At 36.1% G+C, this 27,776-nt stretch overlaps 1 protein-coding gene across 4 annotated transcripts in view; it reads left to right on the forward strand.

Moving 5' to 3' along the window:
* The window catches only part of TRIM24 (tripartite motif containing 24), a 94,838-nt gene extending 67,227 nt beyond the window's left edge, over nt 1-27,611 (forward strand). The window contains exons 9-19 of one of the 4 annotated variants that reach the window (XM_019949103.3): nt 793-1,061; nt 5,925-6,098; nt 9,981-10,154; nt 13,337-13,472; nt 14,967-15,039; nt 16,132-16,300; nt 18,565-18,893; nt 20,193-20,325; nt 21,293-21,367; nt 22,967-23,116; nt 23,870-27,611. In XM_019949103.3, coding sequence (XP_019804662.2) covers nt 793-1,061; nt 5,925-6,098; nt 9,981-10,154; nt 13,337-13,472; nt 14,967-15,039; nt 16,132-16,300; nt 18,565-18,893; nt 20,193-20,325; nt 21,293-21,367; nt 22,967-23,116; nt 23,870-24,079 — 1,892 coding nt within the window. In that variant the 3' untranslated portion in view covers nt 24,080-27,611. The remainder of the gene's footprint in view (nt 1-792; nt 1,062-5,924; nt 6,099-9,980; nt 10,155-13,336; nt 13,473-14,966; nt 15,040-16,131; nt 16,301-18,564; nt 18,894-20,192; nt 20,326-21,292; nt 21,368-22,966; nt 23,117-23,869) is intronic. The other 3 variants (XM_019949153.3, XM_019949220.3, XM_019949289.3) reach the window with 3 other exon arrangements.
* The last annotated feature ends 165 nt before the right edge of the window (nt 27,612-27,776 follow it).

Raw genomic sequence — 27,776 nt, forward strand, 5'->3', positions numbered from 1 at the left:
TTTAATGAATGATAACTGTATTTTTTAGGATGCATATGTTTATTAAATCAGAAACATTTAACTGAGTCTCTGCTGTTGAAGAAATCAAGCTTTGCCTTATGCTTGGACCACACCTGTTAGAGGTACCTTTAAACTCTAACAGTATAGTTATAAGGCAGAGTATTCTCCATCAGAGAACTAACAGTGTACTCTGAAGGTGTAAAGAACTTGAGAGATAACTAAATCAGAAATACTGTGGTATTGTTTTTAGATCCAATGTCAGGTTTGCTTGTTGTGTTTGATATGCAACAGCAGCCCTCAAAGTAGGGTCTGAGGCTCCTTCAGGTGATGACAGGCCTCCTGTTTCCAAGTACATATCCATGTATGGCTGGATTTTCTTCATATATTTAAACAATATATTAGATAATGCAGAAACAGGTATGAGAGTTCAGCTATTAAGCCAGACATTTAAAGAGATGTTCGAAAATGTAAAATAGCACCACTCTTCACTACATTTTTTTGAAAATAAGTATTTTTTCATAAAAATGTGTTATTATGGGTTGTCACTTTTAAATGAATTAGTGAGGAAAAATGTTTTTAATTCTCATTTTTAGTTTCGAATATGGTAAATTTTGATTGATAGAACCTACATAAACAGAAGCTCTTTGGGGTTTCTATTTTTAAGAGTATAAAGGGTTCCTGAGAGAAAAAGAAGCTCCTTGGCAATTCTGAAGATCAGTAAAAATAGCCCTACAAAATACGGTATTTCACTACCAGAAAATCTTTAGAACTTAACCTTTTCTCTTTAATTAGGTTCTTTAGTAATCGAAGATAAAGAGAGTCAACCACAAATGCCTAAGCAGAATCCTGTCATGGAACAGAATTCACAGCCACCAGGTGGTTTATCTTCAAACCAGTTATCCAAGTTTCCAACACAGATCAGCCTAGCTCAATTACGACTCCAGCATATGCAGCAACAGGTAATGGCTCAGAGGCAACAGGTGCAACGGAGGCCAGCACCTGTGGGTTTACCAAACCCTAGAATGCAGGGGCCCATCCAGCAACCTTCCATCTCTCATCAGGTAAATTTGGAAGCAGGCCTGTCCTAACTTAGATAATTATAGTACAGTTGTATTCAGCAGCTCCTAAAATAACCAAGGCATCTTTCATCCATGACTTAAATATATGAATTTATAAAAATTTATCACATTAAGGATCCCTGATTTAACTCTAGATTTTAGCCCTTCTCAAAAAGAAATTAATGGTTTGTTTAATTGGGACATCTATTCTCATCTGCTCTCTTTCATCTTCAGATTATAAGAGGATAAATGATTCCATTCCTAAATAACCAATGCATATGATTGATGGGAAAAGTTGTGTACCTGTAATTCATAATTCTTTTATTAGTGCTTCAGGATGACTAATACTTTAGGTTATCTCTTCTCTGTAAGGATGTAGTGTTTAGAAAATCACATTGCATCTTAGAAACTAGGACAAAATGAAATAGAAAAGGGCAAGGGTTTGATTCGTTAGAAGTCTACCTTTTTCAAACTTTATTTCTGAGCAAATGTTCCATGAACCATTCTTATTTTAATCCATACAAATTGTCTGTTATTTTCAGTTACTTTTATTTATTAATTTATACTCCCTATTTCTCAGAAGAATTTGAACTGATTTACAGTAAATGACAAATGAAATGGCAGAGGGATTAATAAGTGTTAAGAATACTCAAAGCATGCAGAGCTAGGCTAAGGGTTCTCATCATGCTTGAGAGCAAGACTTAGCTCAACTTTTTGTCAGCCAAACAAAAAAGAAACAGGAATAATATCTATATTATTTGATTAAAAGGAACATGCCATTAGGAGAAATTTTTTACTGGTATTTTTCTAGCACTAAGAGGAATATATAATGTGGTTCTTTATGAAAAAGCAATTAAATGGCATAATAGCATTTTTTGGTAGCAGTTTTACAAAACATGATTTTCATAGGACTCTTATTTCAACCCTGAATAAAAGTTGTGGGCATATGTAGATACTGATTTTGTTAAATTGCTTCTGTGAAGGTCTGAGGTGTGATGTATTTTAAGTTTGTGGCTGTCTAGTAATTTGATTAAGAAGGCATGTCAAATCCAGGAGAATATTAGTATGACCAGTTGATTATTCCTCTTGAACTTTGTTTTAACCCAGGTTTTAAAAGGAAGTAAATAACAAGCAATTTAAGTGGTCTTTGTTTGGTGAGTGTTCAATGGGAAAAGACATGTACGCTTTCGATATCAGGAGTGCAACTGGCAGAGTTGAGATTTTGTTAAGAAAATTGAGGAATAATTTTGTCACTGCCTCTGCAGGCTGCAGGGTGACATATTGCAGGTAGACTGCAGAGCACCCAAATTGTTCTGAAGATAAATGTGAAGAGGAAAAGAGAGAGAAAATAATTACTTGTCAAGTGACTAGTGCTAAGCATTTGCATGATTATTTATCTTAAGTGTCCGAGAGATGTTAAAGTGATTTTTTATTTAATACTTAACCTGAAATAAGATAAATCCGTCATTTGTATTAATTCCCTTTTCACTAAGGAGTGAAGAACTGAGGCATTTTAATAGATACTCCGTGACTTGGTCACATTCTCAAACAGTTTTTTATATAAGCAGCGACAAACCAGAAGTGACCTTGATCGAGCCTTTAGCCTGCTTATCTCAGAAATTTGCTTTTGATCTTATTATTTCTCTCTAGGATTTACTGCTATATGATATATATAATGTACAATCTTTATTATGCAGCCTAATTTTCCCACTTACCAATACATTTGACCCTTGAACAATGCAGGGGTTAGAAGCGCTAACCCTCCACATAGTTGAAAATCCATGTATAACTTATAGTTGGCCCTCTCTCTCTGTGGTTCCTCCGTATCCACTGTTCTGCATCTGAGGATTCAGCCAACCACGGATTGTGTGGTACTGAAGTATTCACTATTGAAAAAAATCCATGTCTAGGTGAACCTGCACAGTTCAAACCCATGTTGTGTTGTTCAAAGATCAACTGTAAAGTCATTTTCTCATCTTTTGGTCATTACCTCACACACCTCTCTTTTTGTCCTCTCTCAGTGACTCCCGAACTTCTTCCAGTACTCTCATCTCTCATTTTATCTCTTCTGTACCAAATACCCACTCCTACATTTTTCACTCATCAGTTTTCCCTCATCTGTAAACTTTCACACTGCCCTACCCACCTGCTTTCTTAGTTTTCTAACAGTTTATTTGCATATATATGTGGGAAAATATCTGTCTTTAAGCAGGGTGTGTGTGTGCCTCTTTGTGGGTGTGTTCAAATCATACTCTACATCTGTCCAATAGGACCCAGGTCAATTTAAAGGCCTCCTTCTAAAAATCACTTATACAGTAGTTCCCTATTTCTTCCTCTGAAGATTAGCCATGTAATCTGAATGATTAAAGAGTTGTGTGATACAGAGCTAGAATACATAGTTATATGACTGAGTGGTACAAACTTGATAAACATTATGCATCTCTGTTTATTGAGCGGTGTACAGTATACTCTATCATACTCTAATGGACAGGGCTAAGTTTGTTAGATCTAAGTATGTTATTTTATACATAATGGTTGTCACTCCCGGGCTAGATTTACTGCTCTGGAGATAACTCTCATTCATATGTATCCATTAATTTCCTAAACAGTGGGTGGATGTTAGAAGGACATCTGCTATGCTTCATGGTTATACTGACCTAGAATAAAATGAAAACCTGTAATAATAAAAGTATTTAGAGTGAAGGTGAGGATAGTGATGATTATATGTCAGTTTGCTTAAGCTCTCAATTATATTTCTCTATTCTCTCCCTTTTTTCCTTCTTGCAAATTAATTGATTACATTTAATTAAAATAGCACTGGTTTTGCTATTTCTTTTATGCTCATAACTAGCTGCTAGTCTTATTCTTTCAAGTTGCTTTTCCTGTCACAGGGTTCTTAGAAATTAACTCAATCAACTGTAACAGTTTGGGAGAGGAAAGAAAAATCACCTTACATCTTAACCACACTGGGATTCCTTGATGGGAGAGTTGACACCCAGTCCCACACTGGTTTTTCACACAGTACAGTACTCTGGCATCAAGTGTCATTTCTTGACTGAATCAATATATAAATCTCAGGGCAGGGGGAGGCAGAAGACTTCTGTAACTACTTTTGTTCTCCCTTAAGGATCATTTTGGGTGCTTTTCCACTTTTTAAAAAATTGTCTCTTTGATTAACTTAGAAGTTTTCCACTATGATTCCCCAGTTCTTCTCTGTTTGTGTTTCTATGATATAAAACCCTTCAAGTCACAAAACTTTAATAGAAGAATCGAAGAGAATTGCTATGGCTTCAGGCTTACGCTTTTATAAGATTTTTTCATTTTCTCGTTTTCTCTAATATTTTTCTGTTCTTCACCCAGAAGAATAGAATTTCAAGAATTTCCCTTGATCTTGAAATAATGTCTAAATCTACTTTTCATTGGGTCTGTAACTGCTGGTCACTCTTGAAAGTTATTGACGGTGAACCCAGTGCCAACTAATTTGCAAGAGAGGGGAAAGAGAAATAATTTACCCAGGAAAGGAGATGAATTCCAAAAATGGGAGAAGGAAAAGAACAAAAAGAGGGCAGAGCTACACTTTATGGCTGTCTGCCTTCACAGTGTCAAAGTTTAAGATGTTGCTATTTCAGCCTTTATAAATTTCACATTTATTTTTCCCACCTTGAATGTGGGAGTTAATAGTTCCCTTTCTGAGAAGTTCTTATTCATATGCAGTTAAGATAGCCTGAAAATAAGTATTTACTTTGCAATAAGTTGCCAACCTTAGAGAGAATTGGGTAGTCAAGGTGAGACTGGCATATACGGTTACCTTTTTCTAGAACACTGGTCTCAATTTCTAGGGCTAGCATTTATTGAGCAAACTAGGCTTGCCTTCCCAGCCCCTACCCTGCCCTATAATCAACCAGTGTTGTCCTTGAAGGGTGTCCTTTCAAAATCTGTTTTCTTTTAGAGAGACTCATCCTCTAAGCCGTAAATAGTACCTTAACCCCCAGCTAAACACCAAAACCTGTTTGGGTAATGAAATGGCAGACTAGTTTTGGATTAAAGCCTTAGTGCTGCCTTTAACGAGCTGTGTGACTTTTTTCAATTTATCCCAGCTTTTAATGTTTAGTGTCCTAATTTGTAAAATGAGGGGAGGGTAATAATGAGATAACACATGTAAAATGCCAGTCACAATGCCTGGCACATAGTTTGATCGCAATAAGATCCGATTCATTAATTTTTAAATGTTATTAATATTCATCTGTTCATTATTTATGTTTTACTGCTTGGAGCCAGAGGACTTGAGTTCAAATCTCAGCTCCATTCCTCCTATCTTTGTTACTCTTGGACAAGTTATTTAAATTCTCTATATCTCAGTTCCCTTTTGTGTAAAACAGAGGTAATCCCTACCTTAGTGGATCATTGTGAAGATTAAATGGGTTAACACATGTAAAGCACTTAAAGTAGTACCTGACATGTAATAACTACTCAGTAAATGTTAGTAATTATTCTACCATCACATTATTTTAGGAAGATTGAAGAGGGCAATTCTTTACAGAATATAATCATCAGGGACTTAGAAGAATACCAACGACAAATATTCCCTACTTCCCAGTGTGGCCTAGATCTAATCCTAGTTTAACCTACTTGCAGCTGGAAAATCCTCTCCCAAGGGTCTTTCCTAATAAAACTTCTTTTCTTTAAATTGCTTATACACATTCTGGAAGGCTGTCCCCTTCCCCCATACCCTTACTGTAATTTTAATAAATGATTCATCTGTGACAGAATTGCTGTCGTTCTGTAAAAGTTATAAAATGGAGTTCTTCATACTTTGTCTTTCAGGAGATGATTGTCACTGAGTTGGTTGAATTTCTTTTTTTCTAGCAACCTCCTCCACGTTTGATAAATTTTCAGAATCACAGCCCCAAACCCAATGGACCAGTTCTTCCTCCTCATCCTCAACAGCTAAGATATCCACCAAACCAGAGTGCGCCACGACAAGCAATAAAGCCCAACCCCCTGCAGATGGCTTTCCTGGCTCAACAAGCCATAAAACAGGTATATATATTTACTTCTCCACAGTTGCTTGTTCTGCTTCTCTCTACTTCCAAATCACATTGAATTTATGGATAGAGCAATGGCGATAAAGAGCAAGAGTAAGCTTTTTCCTTTTTTAAATAAGTGTGGATTACAAAGTTTATTACAGACTGCCCTATAGAGAGAGACAAAGCTAAGAGAGGATCTTGATGCTTTGTAATTAACAAGAGAAATCAAGCCACTTATACAGAAGTGAAGGAGGGTGAGTCATAGGTATGAATTTTTCAGTGTTAATGTGTGTAGCATTTAGATGAGTGCATTAAATTTCCTAAGACAGAATTATTCTGACAAATACAGATTGCATACTTAAAGAGAGACCAATAAACAAATCTTCAAAGTGTTTCAGGGAGACTTCTTGGGCACAAACTTAGTATCACACAGTTTTAATATGTAGTATGTATACATCTGATAAAGTTTAATATTTAAGGTTATATATTAACTCTTAGAAGGTTTAATGTTTATCTAAGTTATAATTTATATTTGTATTATATAAATTTATAATATATATTATATATATATTCTTAGTGTTTTCAGGTAAAAATATTTTTTAGGTATTACACTTTTTTTATTTTTTTTATAAATTTTATTTATTTATTTTTGGTTGCATTGGGTCCTCGTTGCTGCACGCGGGCTTTCTCCAGCTGTGGCAAGCGGGGGCTATTCTTCGCTGAGGTGCATGGGCTTCTCATTGCAGTGGCTTCTCCTGTTGCGGAGCACGGGCTCTAGGCGTGTGGGCTTCGGTAGTTGTGGCTCGCGGGCTCTAGAGTGCAGGCTCAGTAGTTGAGGTGCACAGGCTTTGTTGCTCCACAGCATGTGGGATCTTCCCAGACCAGGACTCAAACCCGCGTCCCCTGCATTGGCAGGCAGATTCCCAACCACTGCGCCACCAGGGAAGCCCTATTACACTGTTTCAAAAAGTTCTCCCAGTGCTTTGTCTTCTCCAAGTACTTGTGTCAAGCCTTTCCAGCTTAGGACTAGTAGATTGATTTCAGTTTAATTTTTTTGCCAAGACCAAAATAAAGAATATGATGCTATTCCCATAATTCTGTGACATTCATTTTAATCAAATGATTTGAAAGTAGTATTCGAAAAGTACGTATACTAAGTGTGTGTATATGTTTATAATTAGTTTGGTTTCGATAAAATATTAATACTTTCTAAAATAATATTTTAATTATTTTCAATAAAATTTATACCTATCTCTGTTTCATCATTAGAGGTGAGGTGAAAAGGGACCAGACTGCAGTTTGGTCTTAAATTCGTTTATTTTCCTAATACTTTTGTGGCCTTGTACAAGTGTACTCTTTGAAATCTCCTTTGCCCCCACTATAGAGTGAGTTAGTACCTTGCAGAGTTTTGCTGAGACTTAGTGTTAGTGTATATAAAAGCACCTGGAACATTCTGGGTACTCAAATATTTCCTCACCTATTCCCTATGTATTATTTTTAATGGGTAGACATGCACTCTAAGAAGGTTTTTAAAAATGTTTCCTGGTCAGAAGTCTAAACATGAATGAATAAATGAACAAGCTAGGATAAAAGATAATGGGGAATTTGTTTTAATTGATAGAGTAGCTTAACGAATTATAATATACTTGTACAGTGGAAATGCTTTTTGGCTATTAAGAAAAGGCAGTAATCTATATATGATCTGCGAAGTATATTACACGGCAAAAAACTTTGTCGGATTTTTTTGTGAGTTATTTTCAATTTTGTGGTTTTGTTTTTGTTTTTTAAATCTCACTTATATATATATAGAAAAAACCTGGAAAGATACACATCAACTGTAACTGCTTATTCTGGGGAGGGAAGGAGGAAGACAGAGAGACACAGACAGGTGGATGGATACGAGGGGTGGGTATGTGGTAAAGATGACATTCATATTCACAGGGTTTTTTACTTAGTTTTTTCAGTGGAGCATGTAAATTAGATTTTTCAAAGTTAGAATATTTCCATCACTGTCACTCTATATTGTGTAGTCCATATATAAATGAAACTGAGTTTGGGAGTTTTTTCCCCTGCATAGTCTTAAGATACCTCTTAGTGGCTTTTTTCCCCCCAGTATTTTATTATAAAAATTTTCAAACATAGTAAGTTGAAAGAGTTGTATAGGGGATAGGTTGCTCTATTTGCCTTCTCACTTATTATCCATATACCCATTTATCCATCCATCTGTCAATCAAACCTTCTCGTTTTTTGATAGGTTTCAAAGTAAAGTATAGATAGCAGCATGGTTCATCTCTGTATACCCTGTAGCGTTCCTTTATTAATGTGTTTATTTCAGCCTCTAACATTAAATGACAAAGAGTTTCCTCAGATGTTTATTGATGCTTAAGTACCTGTTTGTATATGAGAAATGGGTGTTTAGGAAAAAAAAAACCTGAAAGCCAGGGTCGGGGGCTAACGTTTGATGGCTGAATTTCACTCTTACGTGAGGTTTGCTAGGCATGTTTATTAGGAGAGTTACTAAGGTCACTGTCCATAGGTAGTGGTCCAATTCCCAAAAGATCTTTCTGTTTCATGCCTGAAATGCAGGGCCTGGCTGCTCATTGAAGCCAGCTGGGGGAAGAAGATTATTAGCGGGCCGGAGGCAGAGTGGGCAGGAAGCTCGGCATTCAGTGTCTGTATGGTTTCTTACTCGTCATTTTCAGTGCAATGCTTCTTTTTTTTCTTAATTAATTAATTTATTTATTTTTGGTCTTTGTTGCTGCACGCGGGCTTTCTCTAGCCGTGGCGAGCGGGGGTTACTCTTCCTTGCGGTGCACCAGCTTCTCATTTCGGTGGCTTCTCTTGTTGCGGAGCACAGGCTCTAGGCACGTGGGCTTCAGTAGTTGTGGCACGTGGGCTCAGTAGTTGTGGCTCACGGGCTCTAGAGTGCAGGTTCAGTAGTTGTGGCGCATGGGCTTAGTTGCTCCGCGGCATGTGGGATCTTCCCAGACCAGGGCTCGAACCCGTGTCCCCTGCATTGGCAGGCAGATTCTTAACCACTGTGCCACTGGGGAAGCCCAAGTGCAATACTTCTGCCTTCAGCTGAGCCTGATGCTCGTCACCCCAAAGAGTATTTTACCTATTCTAGAAAATTAATTTCCAGCCTTCTTTTGCAGAGGTGGAGGTGGTCCTTATTATCTTGGGGTAGCTACAGATAAAGTAGGAAACGAACGTGAGATTTAATCCTTCTTAAACAGACTCTCAACAGATCATCCTGTTTTTAGTCCCAGTTTCACCTCTTATGCTTCTAATTCTCAGGCTCTTAGGGGTTCTACAGTATATGCTGATTTGCTTCTCTGTTTTTCCCACTGCCAGCTTAGATTTCAGCTTTATCCAATTGGCTACGACTAATTCATTTGCTTTTTGTCCATTTGCCTTCCAGCTTCCAAAATGTGATTTCTGTCTTCTCCCCTGTTTTCTTTGTCTTTATGGGTCAGTGCCTTTTTCAAAAAAAAATTCCCTTAACTGTCATTTTACTTTCAGGTGTATCAGGTAGGGACAGAAGAAAACGTATGTTTTCAGCCCTCCATCTTTACCTTGAAGTTGCTTTGTACATGTTTATATTTCTTTTCCAGTATGTGTAAGCTTTCCAAGATTGGGTGCTGTGGTTTTCTTGTGAATACTAACTGTTGTCTTCTGGTACAAATCAGTTCTTTTTATTTTTTACGTTTGGACAGGATTAATGAAAATTATATATACTTGTGTCCTGTCCCCTTTCCATTAAAATTACAGTTGAATTCAAATAGCAGACTGTGTCTTTTACTTTGTTTTGTGTCTGGAACAGGGATTAGATGGACATTTTACGTTACAGGCCTGCTGATAGACCACCTTTCTTCTTTCCTTCTTGCTACCACAGTGGCAGGTCAGCAGTGGGCAGGCCACCCCATCAGCTGCCAACAGCACGTCCTCTACTCCTTCCAGTCCCACCATTACTAGTGCAGCAGGATATGATGGAAAGGCTTTTGGGTCACCTATGATTGATTTGAGCTCACCTGTGGGAGGTCCCTATAATCTTCCTTCTCTTCCAGATGTAAGTATACATAAAATTTATTCTAAGAATCTGTTTCAAAAATTTTAAGTGAACTTGGATCTGGTAAAAGGCATGGGTTTGTTGGATTATAGGCTGTGCGTTTGTGTTTAGAAGTTGTTTTTATCCTTTAGAAATATGGTAACAGCAGGAATAATAAAAAGATTAATATTAACACTTGAACATACTACAGAATGTCTTTCAGGGCACTGGAGTTAAAGTGTTTGTAAATGAATGATTATGGTGATGGATTATGGAATCTAAGCTGGGAAGGAAGGGGTGAGGACATGGAAGGAGGTACTGGAAGGCTGAATTGCTGGAATGTGATATATTACAATAGAATAAGGTTAGAGAAGGAGTCTAACATTTAAGACACCAGAAGAGATGGAGACAAGTTTAATAATAGAAATGTACCCTGAGAAAACCATAATTCAAAAAGAGTCATGTATACCACAATGTTCATTGCAGCACTATTTACAATAGCCAGGACATGGAAGCAACCTAAGTGTCCATCGACAGATGAATGGATAAAGAAGATGTGGCCCATATATACAATGGAATATTACTCAGCCATAAAAAGAAATGAAATTGAGTTATTTGTAGTGAGGTGGATGGACCTAGAGTCTGTCATACAGAGTGAAGTAAGTCAGGAAGAGAAAAACAAATACCGTATGCTAACACGTGAATGTGGAATCAAAAAAAGAAATTAGTTTTGAAGGGCAGAACCTAAGGGCAGGACAGGAATAAAGACACAGACGTAGAGAATGGACTTGAGGACACGGGGAGGGGGAAGGGTAAGCTGGGATGAAGTGAGAGAGTTGCATGGACATAGATACACTACCAAATGTAAAATAGATAACTAGAGGGAAGCAGCTGCATAGCACAGGGAGATCAGCTTGGTGCTTTGTGACCACCTAGAGGGGTGGGATAGGAAGGGTGGGAGGAAGACGCAAGAGGGAGGAGATAAGGGGATATATGTATATGTATAGCTGATTCACTTTGTTATAAAGCAGAAACTAACACACACTGTAAAGCAATTACACTCCAATAAAGATGTTAAAAAAAAAAAAAAGACTCAATGAACTAATGCAAGTAAAGCCCAGTGCCTGGCACAGGAAAAGTTCCCCTCAAATAAAAATCATAATAATAATAAGAGAAATGATAACATTTACTAACCAGTGCAAAATTACCTCTGATTTCATTTTTATTTAAATTAAACACATTTACCCTCTAAGCTCTTTGTCAGTATGACTTTTTAAAAAATATTTTTCAAAGACAGAAAATATAACATTGAATAAACAAATCTTTATACATAAGTTGATACTTGTTTTACCTTTTCTCATCTTATAAGCTTAAGGTAATCACTCATACAGACATTAAAAACTTTTAAGAAATCTTGTAGGATGTGAAGGAATCTAAAATTTTGTATTATTTAGTTTGTTTTTCAAGTTACTGAGATCAATTAGTATTTCCTAAAAGTTGCATCATTAACCTTACCAGAGTTATTTCATTTTTAAAATAATTGTTTATACTTTAAATGGGTAGAGTACGTGTATTTTTCATGCATAGGCAATCGATAGGGAAACTTTTTTTGTCATTCCTATAATTTTATTTTAGCTTTTAGGATTATTCCACAATGTAAATAACTTTTTTTACATTAAGATCTAACAAATTTAGTCATTCCAGTACTTTTTGCACTCTCTGAAAAGTATTGGCCAAGGTAGTGCCCAAAGAATATTAAACATAAATAACCCTGTGTACTTCCTCCTTCCCCTACTGAAAGAGGACCCACAGAAAGTAAATTTTCCTCTGCAGTCCTCAGATACAGATGACCCTTTGTCCACCAGCTTTCTCAACTGAAATTCCTCATCTGAACCACAGAATAAAGAAACTGATTTGAGTGACTATTTCCTCAGTCCTCCCAAGGATGGTTCATAACTAGTACCATTCTAGATGCAGAGGTGAGAAGTAAATTCATTATATACAGTCTATGCCCTCGGACTGTAGAACTTAATTCTCTTGGAGAATCTTGATTGAGAAAGGCTGGAACTATTAAATTGGATTTTAATCACAAAAACGTTCTTGAGGAATAAATGGTATATTTAAGCATTAAAAATACTTGCATCTAAAGGGGGGTGGGTGAGGGTTGGATTGGGAGTTTGGGATTAGCAGATGCAAACTGGTATATATAGAAATGGATAAGCAACAAAGTTCTGCATAGCACAGAGAACTATATTCAGTATCCTGTGATAAACCATAATGGAAAAGAATATGAAAAACAATATATATATGAATAACTGAATCACTTTTCTGTACAGCAGAAATTAACACAACATTGTAATTCAACTATTCATCAATGAAAAAATTAAAAAAATATTTGCATCTAAAGTATTAAAGTCTTATTCAGTAGAAATTTATCGATATTTTAGCTTAGCAGTCAATTAGGAAAGCAGTCAATTATTTGTATACCTGTTGCATTAAAGCAGGAATCTCTAAGGGATCAATTTTTTCCTACCAAACATTAAGAATGTATTTAAGTGAGGTTAGTGTTCTGAAAATGTGTTATGCGTAGACTTGTCTCATCAATCTAGTGCATACCAGAGCATCGGTTCTCAAAGTGTGGGCCAAGGACATGGGGGTCCGTACAACCTTTTTAGAGGCTCTACAAGGTCCTCTCTGTGTAAGACCAGATTTTCTTCTTATTCTTCAGCCAAAACCACACATCTCAGCAGACTGAGTAAAAGATACAAGTTTCCAGTTGGCTGTTATTAAGCCAGACAATAAAGAAATTTGCAAAATGTGAAACTGTGCTACTCTTCTCACCAAGTTTGCTTTTTTTTTAAATTGGTACCTTTTATTATTTTTAAATAAATTAAGAAACATTATTAGAATTTCTTTTTATAATTTTGTTTTAATTTTTAAGGGTGTAGCACACAATACTCTTTTCTCCTGGCTCATGACTTCTGAAATAGTGTGACTCAGTATATTTACTAAGGTGAAATATTAAGAAGTGTGAAAGCTTTTTTTCAAGGTTGTTTATGGGGAAAGTATGGATCAGAACTTCTCAAATATGATATTTACATGTTTTATTATCTGATAATAATTAAACTATTAAAGTTTTCTTATAAATTTAAAGTAGCTTTTAACTTGCAAAGTCACAATGCCGTGAAATAATTTCTCATCAGATTGACTGCTCAAGTACTATTATGCTGGACAATATTGTGAGGAAAGATACTAGTACAGATCATGGCCAGCCAAGACCACCCTCAAACAGAACCGTCCAGTCACCGAATTCATCAGTGCCATCTCCAGGCCTTACAGGTAAAGTGGGCTTTTTAAAAATTTTATTAGTGGTTTTTTTTCAGTTTTTATTCTATTTATAATAATTTTTAAAAAAATCACCCTATGCCTCCTCCCTTTTTCTGTTGGATGATTAAAATGGGTCTGTGTTTTGGGTACTCTTTAAAATTAATGTACTTTCGAAGTGGGAAGCAAAAGTTAAACCTCTGTACATTTTCAATTTGAATAGAACTTATGGGCACTATAGTGCTCCCAGGAGGAAATTAGTATTGTACGTTCTCTTTTTGATAATTTGCCTGTAGTATCATCTCTTTTTGCATGGAATTTTCCTAGCATCAAAATTTATCAGTGACAATCACTCTTTTTGGTGGTTTTTTTCGCTATTTAATTGTGTTCAAGAATTTTGGACACAACTACTTATTTCCTTCAAGAGAGAGGCACTCTGACTAATGCTACTCGCGGAGACCTTGGCAAATTAGATGCCTTAGACCAAAATAAGGAAAGAGGAGAATTTCTTATGCCATTCACCAGTCATACAAGCATAATTAAGCAGTTGTCGAATTTTAAAGGAGGTACTTATTTAAAACATAAACAAACTGAAAGGAAATTGTTGACAAAATGTGGTAGAGAAACTGTTTAATTATGTAACAAGTTCATACAGATTAATAAGGAAAGTACACAGTATTGCAAAAGGACATGAGTAGATTATTCCCTAAAGAGGAAATACATTTAGTTAGTAAAACAGGGGAGAGGAAGAAAGATGGGTGGTTCCATCTCACCAGTAGTCATTATAAAATCAAAAAGACATAATTTCTAACTATTGAATAAGCAAAGATTTAAATAGTGAAAATACTCATTGATGAGGATGTGATGGGACAAATGCTCTGATACATAGCTGGTGGGAGTATAACTTGACAAAACATTTCTGGAAACCATTTTGGCACTATTACTAAAACTAACGTTTATCCAGTACTAACTCAGTGTCAGGCAAGGGACAAAGTATCTCCTATACATTGCTTCAGTGTCTTCTGTTCATCAGCCTCTGTGGGGCTTTCTCTCTTGGACTGCTTTTATACCAGCCCTACCAACTTTTTATTGTCCTCTGTAGCTTTTGCTGGCACTAGCGTCCTCACTAAGCTCCTACCCTGGTTACTCTAACATGGGACATTCGACAGTGTTTGCAGGCATTTCTGATTGTCACACCCCTGGATGCTGAGTATGTAGAGGTGCCATGGCATCTAATAACTGTAGGGGCCGAGGGTGCTGCTCAGCATCCCTACGATGCACATACAGCCCCCACATCAAAGAATTATCTGTCCCCAAATGTCAGTACTGCTGAGGTTGAACAGCCCTGCCAGTTTAGGGGGACTTTAGACTGTGCTGGGAGTTCAGCAGCTACTCTTGTTTTATATAGTTTCATTATGTGTTTCCAGTTTCAATGTAGTACTAAGTGAGAACATTGAGTAGGAATTAAATACAGTTATTAATTCATTTTACAAATGTGTATGATCTCAGGACCTGTTACTATGACAAGTGTACACCCACCAATACGTTCACCTAGTGCCTCCAGCGTTGGGAGCCGAGGAAGGTAAACTGACTTAACTTATTCTCTAGCCTATAAAATCTGTAACTAGATTTCTCTCGCCAGTGTTCAGCATGCTTTGGTACTCAATACATTTTAAGCAATTTCCCTTATTTTTAACTTTTAAGTTAAATGTTTAATAATTATTATATATTATATGTTAATGTAATAAATCAATGGGTTTAGTAGAGTACAATTTTATCTTTAAAGATACAAAAATGTTTATCTGTTGAAAATAAGAAAATACATTTGACTTTAGTATAATAGCAAGGAAGAAACAAAAATGAAGTCTGTGTAACACACTGCACTATATAGGAACATGCACAAATAAAAACTTAGGGAAAACAAATAATAATTTTATGCTAAAATTGGTGTTCTGACATTTCTAATAACCAAACATTGATTCTGTTTTACAGTTGTTGAAACTGTATTTTATGTGTTACACACCCACTCATAATGCTTGCAAATTTCTCCTAGATAGTGAACCCAATTCTTACTTTCCTAATTGTATGGAAGTAGCATACTCTGAAGGGGAAAAGTTTGCCTTTAATCCTATGAGAACAGAGTAGCTATCTGTAAATGGCTTTTTTGTTGCACTACATTTTTTAAAATAGCAGAACACCAGTAAATTATGAACCTAGTTAATTATCTTCACACTTTGTGACAGTAAATCGTTAATGTGAGCCTAGACTTCTCTTTGTCACTGACTAGAGAACGAAAGGAAAATCCTAAAAAAAAGATGCTAATTCTAAGATAGTTCTAAGATCTGGCTGCCCAATTTTAGAGCCTCAGGATATTGAAGTCAGTTTTAATTCAGGTTTTATTTAAATTTATTTAAATACCTTTCCAGGTGTGTAATGTAACCATTTTGATAGGTTAGTATGTGGCACATTTTTTATACGTAAATGAAACTGTTTTGCATACAGCAGATGCATTTCAGTTATGTATCATTTATTGCTGATGTAACATAGTTACCATTGCTGTGAAGATACAGCATTACTCCGAAAAGCTATTATTATACCTTGTTTTAAGATACTTAAGGTAGCTTTCTTAGATTTTTTCTTTCTTTCTTTCTTTCTTTTTTTCTTATACTTATAGCTCTGGCTCTTCCAGCAAACCAGCAGGAGCTGATTCTACACACAAAGTCCCAGTGGTCATGTTGGAGCCAATCCGAATAAAACAAGAAAACAGTGGACCACCTGAAAATTATGATTTTCCTGTTGTTATAGTGAAACAAGAATCAGATGAAGAATCTAGGGCTCAAAATGTAATTATATTATGATTGCAATACTACTCCTACTTGAGGGATAGGATGAGAGAAACTTTTAAATAGCTTGTAGGAGATCAAAACTATTATATTTAAATCTTTCAGTTGATCAAAACAAAAAGATGGATGGCAAACAGGGAGAAGAGTTTGAAAAGTCAGAGGTTAAATGAGGAGGTTGGGCATTTGAAAGAGAGAACAGAGTAAAACACATGGAAGGTAATTGCCAAAGCAATAATACAAGGAAACTTCCTGTAACTGAAGGGCATGAGCATCTGAATTGAAAGGGCCTACCAAGTACCAGAACAATTAAATGAAAAAAAGACTCAAGTCATATCCTCATCGATTTCAGAATACCAGTATTCTAAACAGGTTCTAAAAGCTTCCAGAGGAAAAAAACACCTTACATAATGGATCAGACATCATAGTGTCACCAAGTCCTCAACACAGACTCTCAAAGCTGGAAGCCAATAGAGAAAATAACAAAATTGTGAGGAAAGATATTTTGTAGCCAGGATTCTGTACCCAGGCAAATTATCAATTATGTGTAAAGATTAAATAAACATTTTTAGACATGCATGCAGATTCTCAAAAACTTAATTCCATGCACTCATTTGAGAAGATATTTGAGAATATGCTTCATCAAAAATGAATTAAACCAGAAAGAGAAAGACATAAGATCCCATTTCTGGGATCTAACACAGAAGAGAGGCAAAGAAAAGGGTAGTTAGTCCCCAATACAACAGCTCCTCCAGTACACCCTGTAGGAGGAGGACAGAAGACTCCATTAGGAATGTATGTAGTGGGAGGAAAATGCTTTGACAGTATTGAGAAACATTTTATAACCCTGTTGGGGATTGTGAGAATGACTTAGATATCTAGAAAAATAAGCAAATGGATTAAATTTTAAAATATGGTAATTATTGACTCACAGGAAAAACAAAAAGTTAGACAAAAAGGAAGTGTAGTCATAGTACATTCTGTGGTTATGCAATGAACAGTATATAGTCATAATGATTTAAACAAACACCTGAATACAAATTTAAATAAAAACTGGACATAATCAGGATATAACGTGAATATGCATTTGACCAAAAATTGATTTTTCAGGATACTTAACCAGTACAGCAATGATACTGACCAGCTGGAATAGATGCTGGCTATAAACAGTTATACTGGTGCCTCCCAACTAAAAAGAAAACAGTGCTTAATAAAACTATGTTCAGAGGATGGTATGAATGGTGTGTGTAAGTATAAGGAGGGTGTGGAGAATCAGGAAGGAAAAATCTGATCTTCCATAGAAGGGAAAATATATACATTTAAAACTGAAGGGCTTCCCTGGTGGCGCAGTGGTTGAGAGTCCGCCTGCCGATGCAGGGGACACGGCTTCGTGCCCTGGTCCGGGAGGATCCCATACGCCACGGAGCAGCTGTGCCCGTGAGCCATGGCCGCTGAGCCTGCGCGTCCGGGGCCTGTGCTCCGCAACAGGAGAGGCCACAACAGTGAGAGGCCTACGTACCGCAAAAAAAAAAAAAAAACTGAAAATATGTTTAAATTTGAAAATCTGAAAAATTATAGTATAAGCATACTGTTTAGAAGTATGGAGGTAAATAGCAGAGGGAAAAGCTAAATAATTTGAAAATAATTGGCTCCAAGGAATGATATTATATACCTGTGCTTTTAACTAAATCTACATTTATTACTTCAAAATGTTTAAAAATGTTTAAAGGAGATAATAGGTTTTGTTATTAGTTTGAAATTTTCACCATTCTAGGCTCAAACATAACATTTAGGTTCATTTTAAAGTTATTAATGGCACTTGCAGAGGTGAAATTACTTCTAAGAATTAAAGCAGCATGCCTTTTTATGAATGATAAAAAATCTGTAGTAGGCCTGTTTTGTGTTTAGATATACTTTGAATTAACAGCTCCAGTAAAATGTATTTATAGTTCACGTGGTTGACTTCTACAGTACCCACCCACTGCTATAGCCATCAGCAGATTCAAAGATTTTCCCTGTGTTATCCACACCCTGTTACAGCTGCTGATCTTCTGTTTTGAAGGTATTTTTCAGTAGAGGTCCATGTCTTCTTTACCATTAGGGACAGTTAGCAGTAAACGTATTCTGGTCTCATGCAGATTCACAGACTCCTTTGAAATAACCAGGTGCTCATGAGTGGGCAGACTGCAGTCCAGAATTGCAGTAGTGCTAATAAAGAATGGCAGTTTAAGATACCCATATGCATATGTTAACTCTTTCCACTGCAGACCAACTATCCAAGAAGCATACTCACCTCCCTGCTCTTAAATAGCAGTCAGAGCTCTGCATCTGAAGAGTCTGTGTTAAGATCAGATGCCCCTGATAGCACAGGAGATCAACCTGGACTTAACCAGGAAAATTCCTCAAATGGAAAGTCTGAGTGGCTAGATGCCTCACAGAAGTCACCCCTTCACGTTGGAGAGACAAGGAAAGAGGATGACCCCAATGAGGACTGGTGTGCAGTTTGTCAGAACGGAGGGGAACTCCTATGCTGTGAGAAGTGTCCCAAAGTATTCCATCTCTCTTGTCATGTGCCCACATTGGCAAATTTTCCAAGGTAAGACGGTGCTTGCTTCCCTTCCTTACGTTCTTTCATTATAAATAATAACAGCAATAAACTTTTGATGATCACTGTAACATAAAACCTTTGTAAAAACTTAAACAGAAGTCCACTTGGCATAAATGCATACGCCAAAATTTTCAACACAGGGTTTCCCATACCCTGCCTCCCATTCCCAGTGCTTCTCTCAAAAACCTAGTCTGTTATGAGGAGAAAAAAAAAATAACTGGCCCTTTAAATTATTACAAGGGAAGTACCATAAAGTGTTATCCTTATGCACAACACTGCCATAACTTAGTGCATCTTATTTGCCAGCCATTGAGCTGTATTGTTCACAAATACCTTGAGTAAATTCTCAAACCCTATATGAGATGATCATGGTCATAGAGAAGAGCCATTGGGTTGATATCTTAGTTCTTCAAAGGCTGTAGGTTTTGTTTGTTTGTTTGTTTAAGTGAGCCTTGTCCCCAAGACTTTTTTTTTTTTTAATATTTATTTATTTATTTGGCTGTGCCGGGTCTTAGTTGCAGCATGAGGGATCTTTTAGTTACGGCATGCGGGTTCTTAATTGCAGCATGCAGGATCTAGTTCCCTGACCAGGGATCGAACCCAGGCCCCCTGCATTGGGAGCATGGAGTCTTAACCACTTGACCACCAGGAAGTCCCTTCCAAGGCTGTACTTTTAAATATTTATAATTTCAGGGCTTCCCTGGTGGCGCAGTGGTTGAGAGTCTGCCTGCCGATGCAGGGGACACGGGTTCGTGCCCCAGTCCGGGAAGATCCCACATGCCGCGGAGCGGCTGGGCCCGTGAGCCATGGCCGCTGAGCCTGCGCGTCCGGTGCCTGTGCTCCTCAATGGGAGAGGCCACAACAGTGAGAGGCCCATGTACCGAAAAAAAAATAAATATAAATAAATAAATATTTATAATTTTAAAGTTATAAGAACAGTACCAAGAGTGCTTCTTTTTCTTAAATCATTTGGGGGGAAAGGTCAATTGTGCCTCACATCAGCCATAGATTAATGTGTGTGTTTATTTTTTTATTTTGTGTATATTTCATGCCTCCTTAACTAGGCTAACGTTTACCACTTAGGCCTGTGAACTCTATTTCTGCTTGCAAGCTCACTCAGCATGGTGCCACGTACAAAGCAGATGTGTGCTAAATCCTCAGTGATTAACACTGATGCCAAATAAGTAATTCTGCATAATAGATGGCATAGAGGGAGGTGGGAAAGGGAGGTGGTGAAGAGAGCAATGGTGCATTAGGAACTCAGCCAGATACTTTATTCCCCAACAGTGGAGAGTGGATTTGCACTTTCTGCCGAGACTTATCTAAACCAGAGGTTGAATATGATTGTGATGCTCCCATTCACAACTCAGAAAAAAAGAAAACTGAAGGCCTTATCAAACTAACACCAATAGATAAAAGGGTAAGTTTCCAACCTAGACTGTTAAACAGTTGTTTTGGTTAGATGCATTACTATGATGCAGATGTGTCTTCATCAAAGAAGTGTATATTCAGTCCAATTTTATACTGCTTTTTTCTTTAGTACTCTTTTTCCACAAAAAAATAACAGTCTTAAATAATGACAGATTTAGACTTTTAAATTTAGTCTACCTTTAGTCAGTTTCGGGTTTGATTCAGATATGTTTTCTTCCTCAGAATTTGTTAAGAATTGGCACCAAAGAGATGGGTTTTTCTGTTTACTCTTCCTGGAAATAATTACATCCTTTCACCAAATGGCACTAGATTTATACCTCAAAGCTAGCTAATATATTTAACTGTAACTAACATTTAAAGCTACTAAGTCAACACTCCTTTATCACTAAAGAAGCTCCTTTGCTAAATTATTAAGTAGAACCGTCAGTATGAAAGTTGTCGTGCAAGAGAGAGCTGAAACATGCACTGCCACTGCTACACAGTGTTTATTGGGGTAAACTTGTAAGCAGAGAAGTAGCAGAGTACATGATGGAACCATCTGCATTCAGAGAGGGGTCCTTAGGACCCAACACCCCATGGCAGGGGCTCTACCTCTGGATCTCAACATATGGATGTTCTTCTATTAATTTGTGTACAATTAATAATTCAGTACACAAATTGGAGAGAGAAGTGGAAATATATTTTTAAACAACTTCAGATAGGTTTCTAGTGATACTGCTTTTGTTCCTGTAATTATAACGACTGCTCTCACATATGACATACACCCCAAAATGTCAAACAGTACACTGTAGTAAGTGATTGAAATGGACAGCAAAGCTCCAAGTATCAGTATTTTTCTTGTATTCATCTGGTTTTAACTTTTATTCTGATACTTTGAGACCTGTAACGTTGTTGCTAAAAATTAGCCGTGACTTCATTATTTCATTATATTTTCATTTTATTTATTTATTGCTTAGAAGTGTGAACGCCTACTTTTATTTCTTTACTGCCATGAAATGAGCCTGGCTTTTCAAGACCCAGTTCCTCTAACTGTAAGTATGGATGTTATTTTGTGCTTTTTTTGTACAGTGGAATGATTTTTCTGAAACTCGATTTATGACAATCTAGTTTCTGTACCATTTTTCAATAGTAAGTTTCTTACATTAATCCAAATCCTAAAGCTTATTAATACATACTGCATGCTTTAATCCTAAGCACATTTTAAGGTTAACAAACTGGCCCAAAACTTCTTTTCTCATAGCTTCTTTCTTCTCATCTCATGTATTTTGCCTACTATTCCCTGGGATGATTTCTATCAATTGTTTCTCTCTCAGGAGTTTTAGGTGTATATCCTAAAGCTGTTGGGAAAAAAACTTGCCATTTGAGATAAAGACCTCTCCAAATCTCTGTGCACATTTTGATTTATAGGTCCAAACTTCAAGTAATAAGTAGACTTTAACAGTAGAGGAAGAGGTGTGTGTTTGTGTGTGTTTACCATTGACTTCAAAAAACTTCGTATTTAAAATTTGATGTGACTTCAGTGCATAATTTTAGAGTGCTGGAAATGGCCTGCTACTCAAAATGTGTTCTTCTCTATGGTCTGAAATTCCTTTAAAAAGCTAATAGATTTGTTGAACAGTTCGATAAATTTAGAAAATTTAATGCAACATTAGAAAAGAAAACAAGCTTAGCAAATATATTGAGCTGATAAACAGTGAACTTCTGTCCTGAAAACAAGTTTTGAGAAGTTGAGATAGGAATAAGGAATACAGTTGACTCTTAGAACAAGGCAGAGGTTAGGGGCACCGACTCTCTGCACAGTTGAAAGTCTGCATATAACTTTACAGTCAGCCCTCTGTATCTGCAACTTCAACCAACCACAGATCCTGTAGTAATATAGTATGAATTCAGTGAAGAAAATTCGTGTATAAGTGTACCTGCACAGTTCAAGGATCCACTGTAAATAGTTTTTAGGGGGAAGGGTCCTTTGTACCCAAAAGAGCCAGGGCAGAAATATGCCAGTAAAAACTTTATTCATTTAAAAAGTTAACCTAGAATTTGGCACTTTTTATGATGCTGGCTTATAGTTACATTTGGCATTAATAGCAGCAGCAAAATAGCCCCCTTTTTCTTAATATATATCATCTCATTTAGTCTTCACAAAATCCTATGAGATTGGTAGAATTATTTCTATTTGAAATATGAAGAAACAGGTTCAGTGAAATGACTGAACCCAGTAACTTACCCAGAAGAATGCTAGTGAGTAGCAGAGCTGGGGTTCAAACCCAGATTCAAAGCCCACTTGCTATAACACATGCAGCAAAAGCATGTCAAATCTTACTAGAAGTAATACTTTTTCTAGTGATTGCTTTTTGTTTAATAATGAAGGAGAATAGTAAGAGGGAAAATGTGGTAAGTTTTTTTCATTAAAAATAACTGGTGAAGATTTTTGATAAAAGTGACACTAAACATTTACCAATGTGTGGAAGCATTCAGGCACTTGTAAATTTTGCTGAATAAATTTCCTTATCAATGACAAAATAGAAGAGAGAAAAGCAATGAGAACAATCTGAATTTTATACTACTTCTTATAGGATTTATATAGGACCAGGTAGAATTTATTTATTATAGCATCTCATATCTTTTGAAAGGTGCCAGATTATTACAAAATAATTAAAAATCCAATGGACTTGTCAACCATCAAGAAAAGACTACAAGAAGATTATTCCATGTATACAAAGCCTGAAGATTTTGTAGCTGATTTTAGATTGATCTTTCAAAACTGTGCTGAATTCAATGAGGTGAGAAGAAAAAAAAATAATAGCAATGTGAAAGTAATGTTAAACCAAACACCTTACCGACAAACGAGGAGATCAAGATATCTATCTGTGGCAGCATAAATAACCAAAAGTTCAAGTCTGTCAGGGAATGAAAGAGATAGTTAGGAAGACTTTATCCACATGTATATTCAAAGATTTATTATATGGTGACAACTTGAAAACAATTTAGAAAATATTTTTATCTTTACATTTTAACCCAGAAGCACCTTTATTTCTTGAAATATGGCACTTCACCAGAGTTCAGTCTTTGTGATGTTGATATTAAAACATTAAGAATGTGGTTTAGATAGTTCTTAATTAAGAATTTTCTCAAAAACTTTATCATCTGTTAGTTTATCTAAACATCTATCAGACTTATAGCCTTTTGTTGATAGTTTGTCCTTTGTATTGGCTACTCATTCCAGAGTTCCACGTTTCATTTAATTTGTTCTAAAAATACCTGTTAGATGATTCTCTGATTATGGCATCTCTGTGATATCTCTTTGGTAATCCAGATGAGTCAAAGCCTTTTATTTACTTCTTATCTGATCTTCTCTAGATTTTGTCTAGCCCCAGACTTTTGTTTACTTTATATCAAAGCTATACATAAACATTTTCTCCAAAACAATCCACTGATATTCATAATCTTCAGTTAGAAGGGAACAAAAATGTGAGAAATCCACGACTTTATTGACTATCTAAAAATTTTTTTTAATTCTTATTTTTATTCAACAGCCTGATTCAGAAGTAGCCAATGCTGGTATAAAACTTGAAAGCTATTTTGAAGAACTTCTGAAGAACCTTTATCCAGAAAAACGGTTTCCTAAAGTAGAATTCAGGAATGAATCAGAAGATAATAAATTTAGTGATGACTCAGATGATGACTTTGTACAGCCCCGGAAGAAACGCCTCAAAAGCATAGAGGAACGCCAGTTGCTTAAATAAGCAACACCACTGGCGTGTGCTGGTTTTTAGATTTTTTTTTTGTTTTCAAAAAACATTTTTGTCAGTAATTTAACATCATTACCAAGAAGAGCTTGTGACCACTTTAAGTTTTCAATGTTTACTAGACTCTGATTTCCTTAATAACCCATTTCTTTTAACCTTATTAAGAAAGAAAAAGAGGGAGGAAGGAAGGAGAAAGGAAGAAAGAAAGAAGCATCAACAACAAAATAAAAAGACATTCTCCCCACTTATTGGATTTCAAACTGCAGTCTGGAGTGATAGCAACTATAGAAAGGAAATAGACTTTGTTTGAACTCTAAGTTGAAAATTTAATGTGGTTTGGATGTGTGCGTTAATCCATTTTTAGAAAATACCACTACTCATTAACTATGGACCAACCATGAGTTAGGTGTACTGTACGTAAGAGCAGTACTCCAATGAATATGAGTGGTAATAAGAGTTCTATTCTAGGATGCCCACTGGTGCAACGAAAAAGTAGATTAGATGCTATTAAGAAGGCACCTAATAGTATATCATGTAAGATGGCAATTGTATTAAAGAAAAAGGAAAACAGATGTTTGATTTTTGTTTTTGTTTTTTTCCTGTCTATAGAGGTGTGTTTGGTATAGCAGGTTTTCAAGCCCATTTTTCGTACATTTCTAAACCTACCTTCTTCCACTGAGGAAGTAAGTGTACTCGTTTGGTTTTGCTGTGTGTCTGTGTGTGGTTTGTTGTTTGCTTTTTTTTAACTGTGCAGGTGATCCTTTTATAACAAGACTCATTGTTTTCAGTATGGCTTTTAGTGGAGCTGTCCAGAATACGCAATACAGCAGTGTGTGCCGTATTTGATGTAAGGATTCTTCAACTTATACCCTATTGGGCATTAAATATAAATTCCCCTGAAAGGGACCAGTTTTTGTGGTTTTCATCTGTCTTCATAAATTGGAATGAAGTGTGTTGTGGAATTTGGGAGCAGGCAACTGGAGGAAATTAGAGTGAAATTTACATTTTTTTCTGAAGCATCTATTTCCCATTCTTCAGAGTCAGAACCTCAAACTGAATCTTTCATCTGACTTAATTCTGGACTTCATGTTCATTTTCCTGATAGAGATACAAAAGACCTACCTTCTGAGGGCAAGCATATTCTTAATGGGTCAGACCTAGCTAGTTTACTGACTTTCATTTATTCCTTTTACTTGTTGTTCAGTATCAAAGAAGGAAACTAGGTTAAGATAGAAGAAAATTATTGTGCCATTTGCTAATCTAACATTTGACAGTATATTTATATGTGAACTTTTTTAGTTTGCCAAAGTAAACCTTTATTTATAAAACATTAATTGGCTGAGGAAATTTTCCTCTCTAGGCCGATAGAATGAAAATATAGCTGACTTGAAAGAATTTTATCCTTTGGATAGTGTCATCTCCCATGAATTAAACCTAGAGGATTTGCTTGTATCCACATGGCATTAGTTCTTAAAATGGACAGTTTGAAAATATCCTGTGGCTAAGTCATTGGGTTTTCAGATACTGCTAAAGATAAAATGAGAAAAGAACTTACTGGCAAGAGCATCTTTTCTGTGTACACTTAGGTTTAGTCCATAATATGTCAGTTATGTACTAAAGGTTAAAAAGTCTTAGTCACTTTTCCAAATATGTGTTTTAGGGTGGTAGTTGTTGTTGTTGTATTGTTTTGAATATGTGTTTGACATTTATTCTCCAAAGACTTGAACAAATTTTGATAATAGTGCATATACCACCAATTGTCTTCTTTTGCTCCAGCATTTTTAGCACAGCAGCCGTGGAGCTTTTCCTAATAAGTTTATTGTTTTTATTTTAGAATACTATTCTTATGATAGTTTTTTCTTCGATACTTGTCTCCTGAGTTAAAGCAGGGCACCACAGGTAAATTTTGAGGATGATCACAAAGGGAAGTAGCACTTAAGAGAGAAAAATTATAATTTTGTAAATGCATCTGAGCCAGAATTTCTACTAATATACCCAAAACTTTCACTGTTATTATTCAGTGCCATATTAATCTTTTCAAACAATATTTTTCTTTCACCTTTATCATTTTTTTGCAGAATGAAAGGCACTTGAAAACCATCTTTCCTGTAATCATACATAATATATACTAAAAGTATTTCTCCAAATAACATTTTCTTAATGATCTGAAAATTAAAGTCCTACGACCTTATTAACAGGTGCCTGTGTGTCCAGGTGGATCCCAGCAAAGTAGTCCTTAAATTATAATAGTAGTAAGCTATAAGATGAGCCTAAGTAAACCTCATGCCCATTTGGAAAGCATTCCTTTCAAAAGGTCAGTGCAACTCAAGCAACCTTGACCTAAACTTAAAAAACTCCAGTGTTTACCTCTGATCAAACACTCCAGGAGATTACCCTCTGGATTTAGAACCAGTAGCCTTATGTCATATCTGCAAGACCCCCCAATGCTGAATGGGATCACATGATGAGCAGGCCATGTGGCAGCTAGAATATACTCAATCCTGGGAAACTCATCGAAAGCTTTCCCAGGTGCCAAGCATCTGATCTTTCCAGCAAAAAGGAAACCCAGTACACAGTTAGTGACTTACATGGCTTTGGTAGAAGTATAAATGGATAATGTATACCATATTAAATTCAAAATACTATTGTACTTCAGCACCTGGCAATGCAGTTATTTTGTCCTTTAAATTAACAGGCCCTGCTTATCTTTTCTGAGTGGAAGTGTAGGAAATTGGAAGGTCCTGAGAGGAAAATGTCCTCTTCCCTTGGTAGCTTTACTTTCTTTTCCAAGCTAAAGAATAGGCTCCACATTTTACTACTACACAGTAGTGTAGATGTAATACAACTTAGGGATGCTTTCAAAAAAGATTCACTCCACAGTCAAAAGGGTGAGTATATAGCCGATTGCTCCATTTATGAATTTGTGTTTCAATTTTCTATTCTGTTACAGTGTTTAAACTTTTAAATTGGGGTTCCGTGGAGAGACTAGTTAGACAATGAAAGGAGGAACTCCCCCTTTTGTTGAGGCCTGATCTACAAGTGAACGTGAATCCCAACAGTAGGTTGCTGCACTGAAGCAAAAGGTTTTTAGGTTTAAATAGAAGGTATATTTATTTTCTGTTTATCTGTATCTGTTATGAATGAGAGAAATTGAGTGATCTGATTGACCATTAAAATTATGGACATAACCATGAGTTCAACCATCTAATTATTGAAATAGAGGCCCTCATTTAAAATAACCATGCATATACATATTTTTTGAAGTATTATATAACCTCATGTAAGTTAAGAGTTCATGTCTTTTTATTTATATTGCCCCTTCATCTTTGGTGTGAATTTACTAAAATTCACAGGTTGGTGGCTCATGCTCTTGAGTGAGAATAATGCTAGCCAATCAGATCACAGATTTCTCTGCCCATGAAGGTTTCACTTATTGTGAAGGATATCTGAGACCGTAGTCTTCGTTGTTGTTTTTAATTTGCGGGAGTCAACTGGTGCTTTGATTTTAATAAAAATCAGCTTTGATGAATTTTTACTGTGAATATTTTACCACAACAAGGTATTTTTAATGGAAAAATTACTGTATGTCATGCAGTAGAATATTAACTAGTTCGGGTCTCCATTACTGCCTTTGTATGTTCCTCTATAAAATCAATACATATAGGGATGATCTACTAGTCCATAAAATAATAGG

The sequence above is a fragment of the Tursiops truncatus genome, chromosome 9 (assembly GCF_011762595.2).
Source record: "Tursiops truncatus isolate mTurTru1 chromosome 9, mTurTru1.mat.Y, whole genome shotgun sequence".
Lineage (NCBI taxonomy): Eukaryota > Metazoa > Chordata > Mammalia > Artiodactyla > Delphinidae > Tursiops > Tursiops truncatus.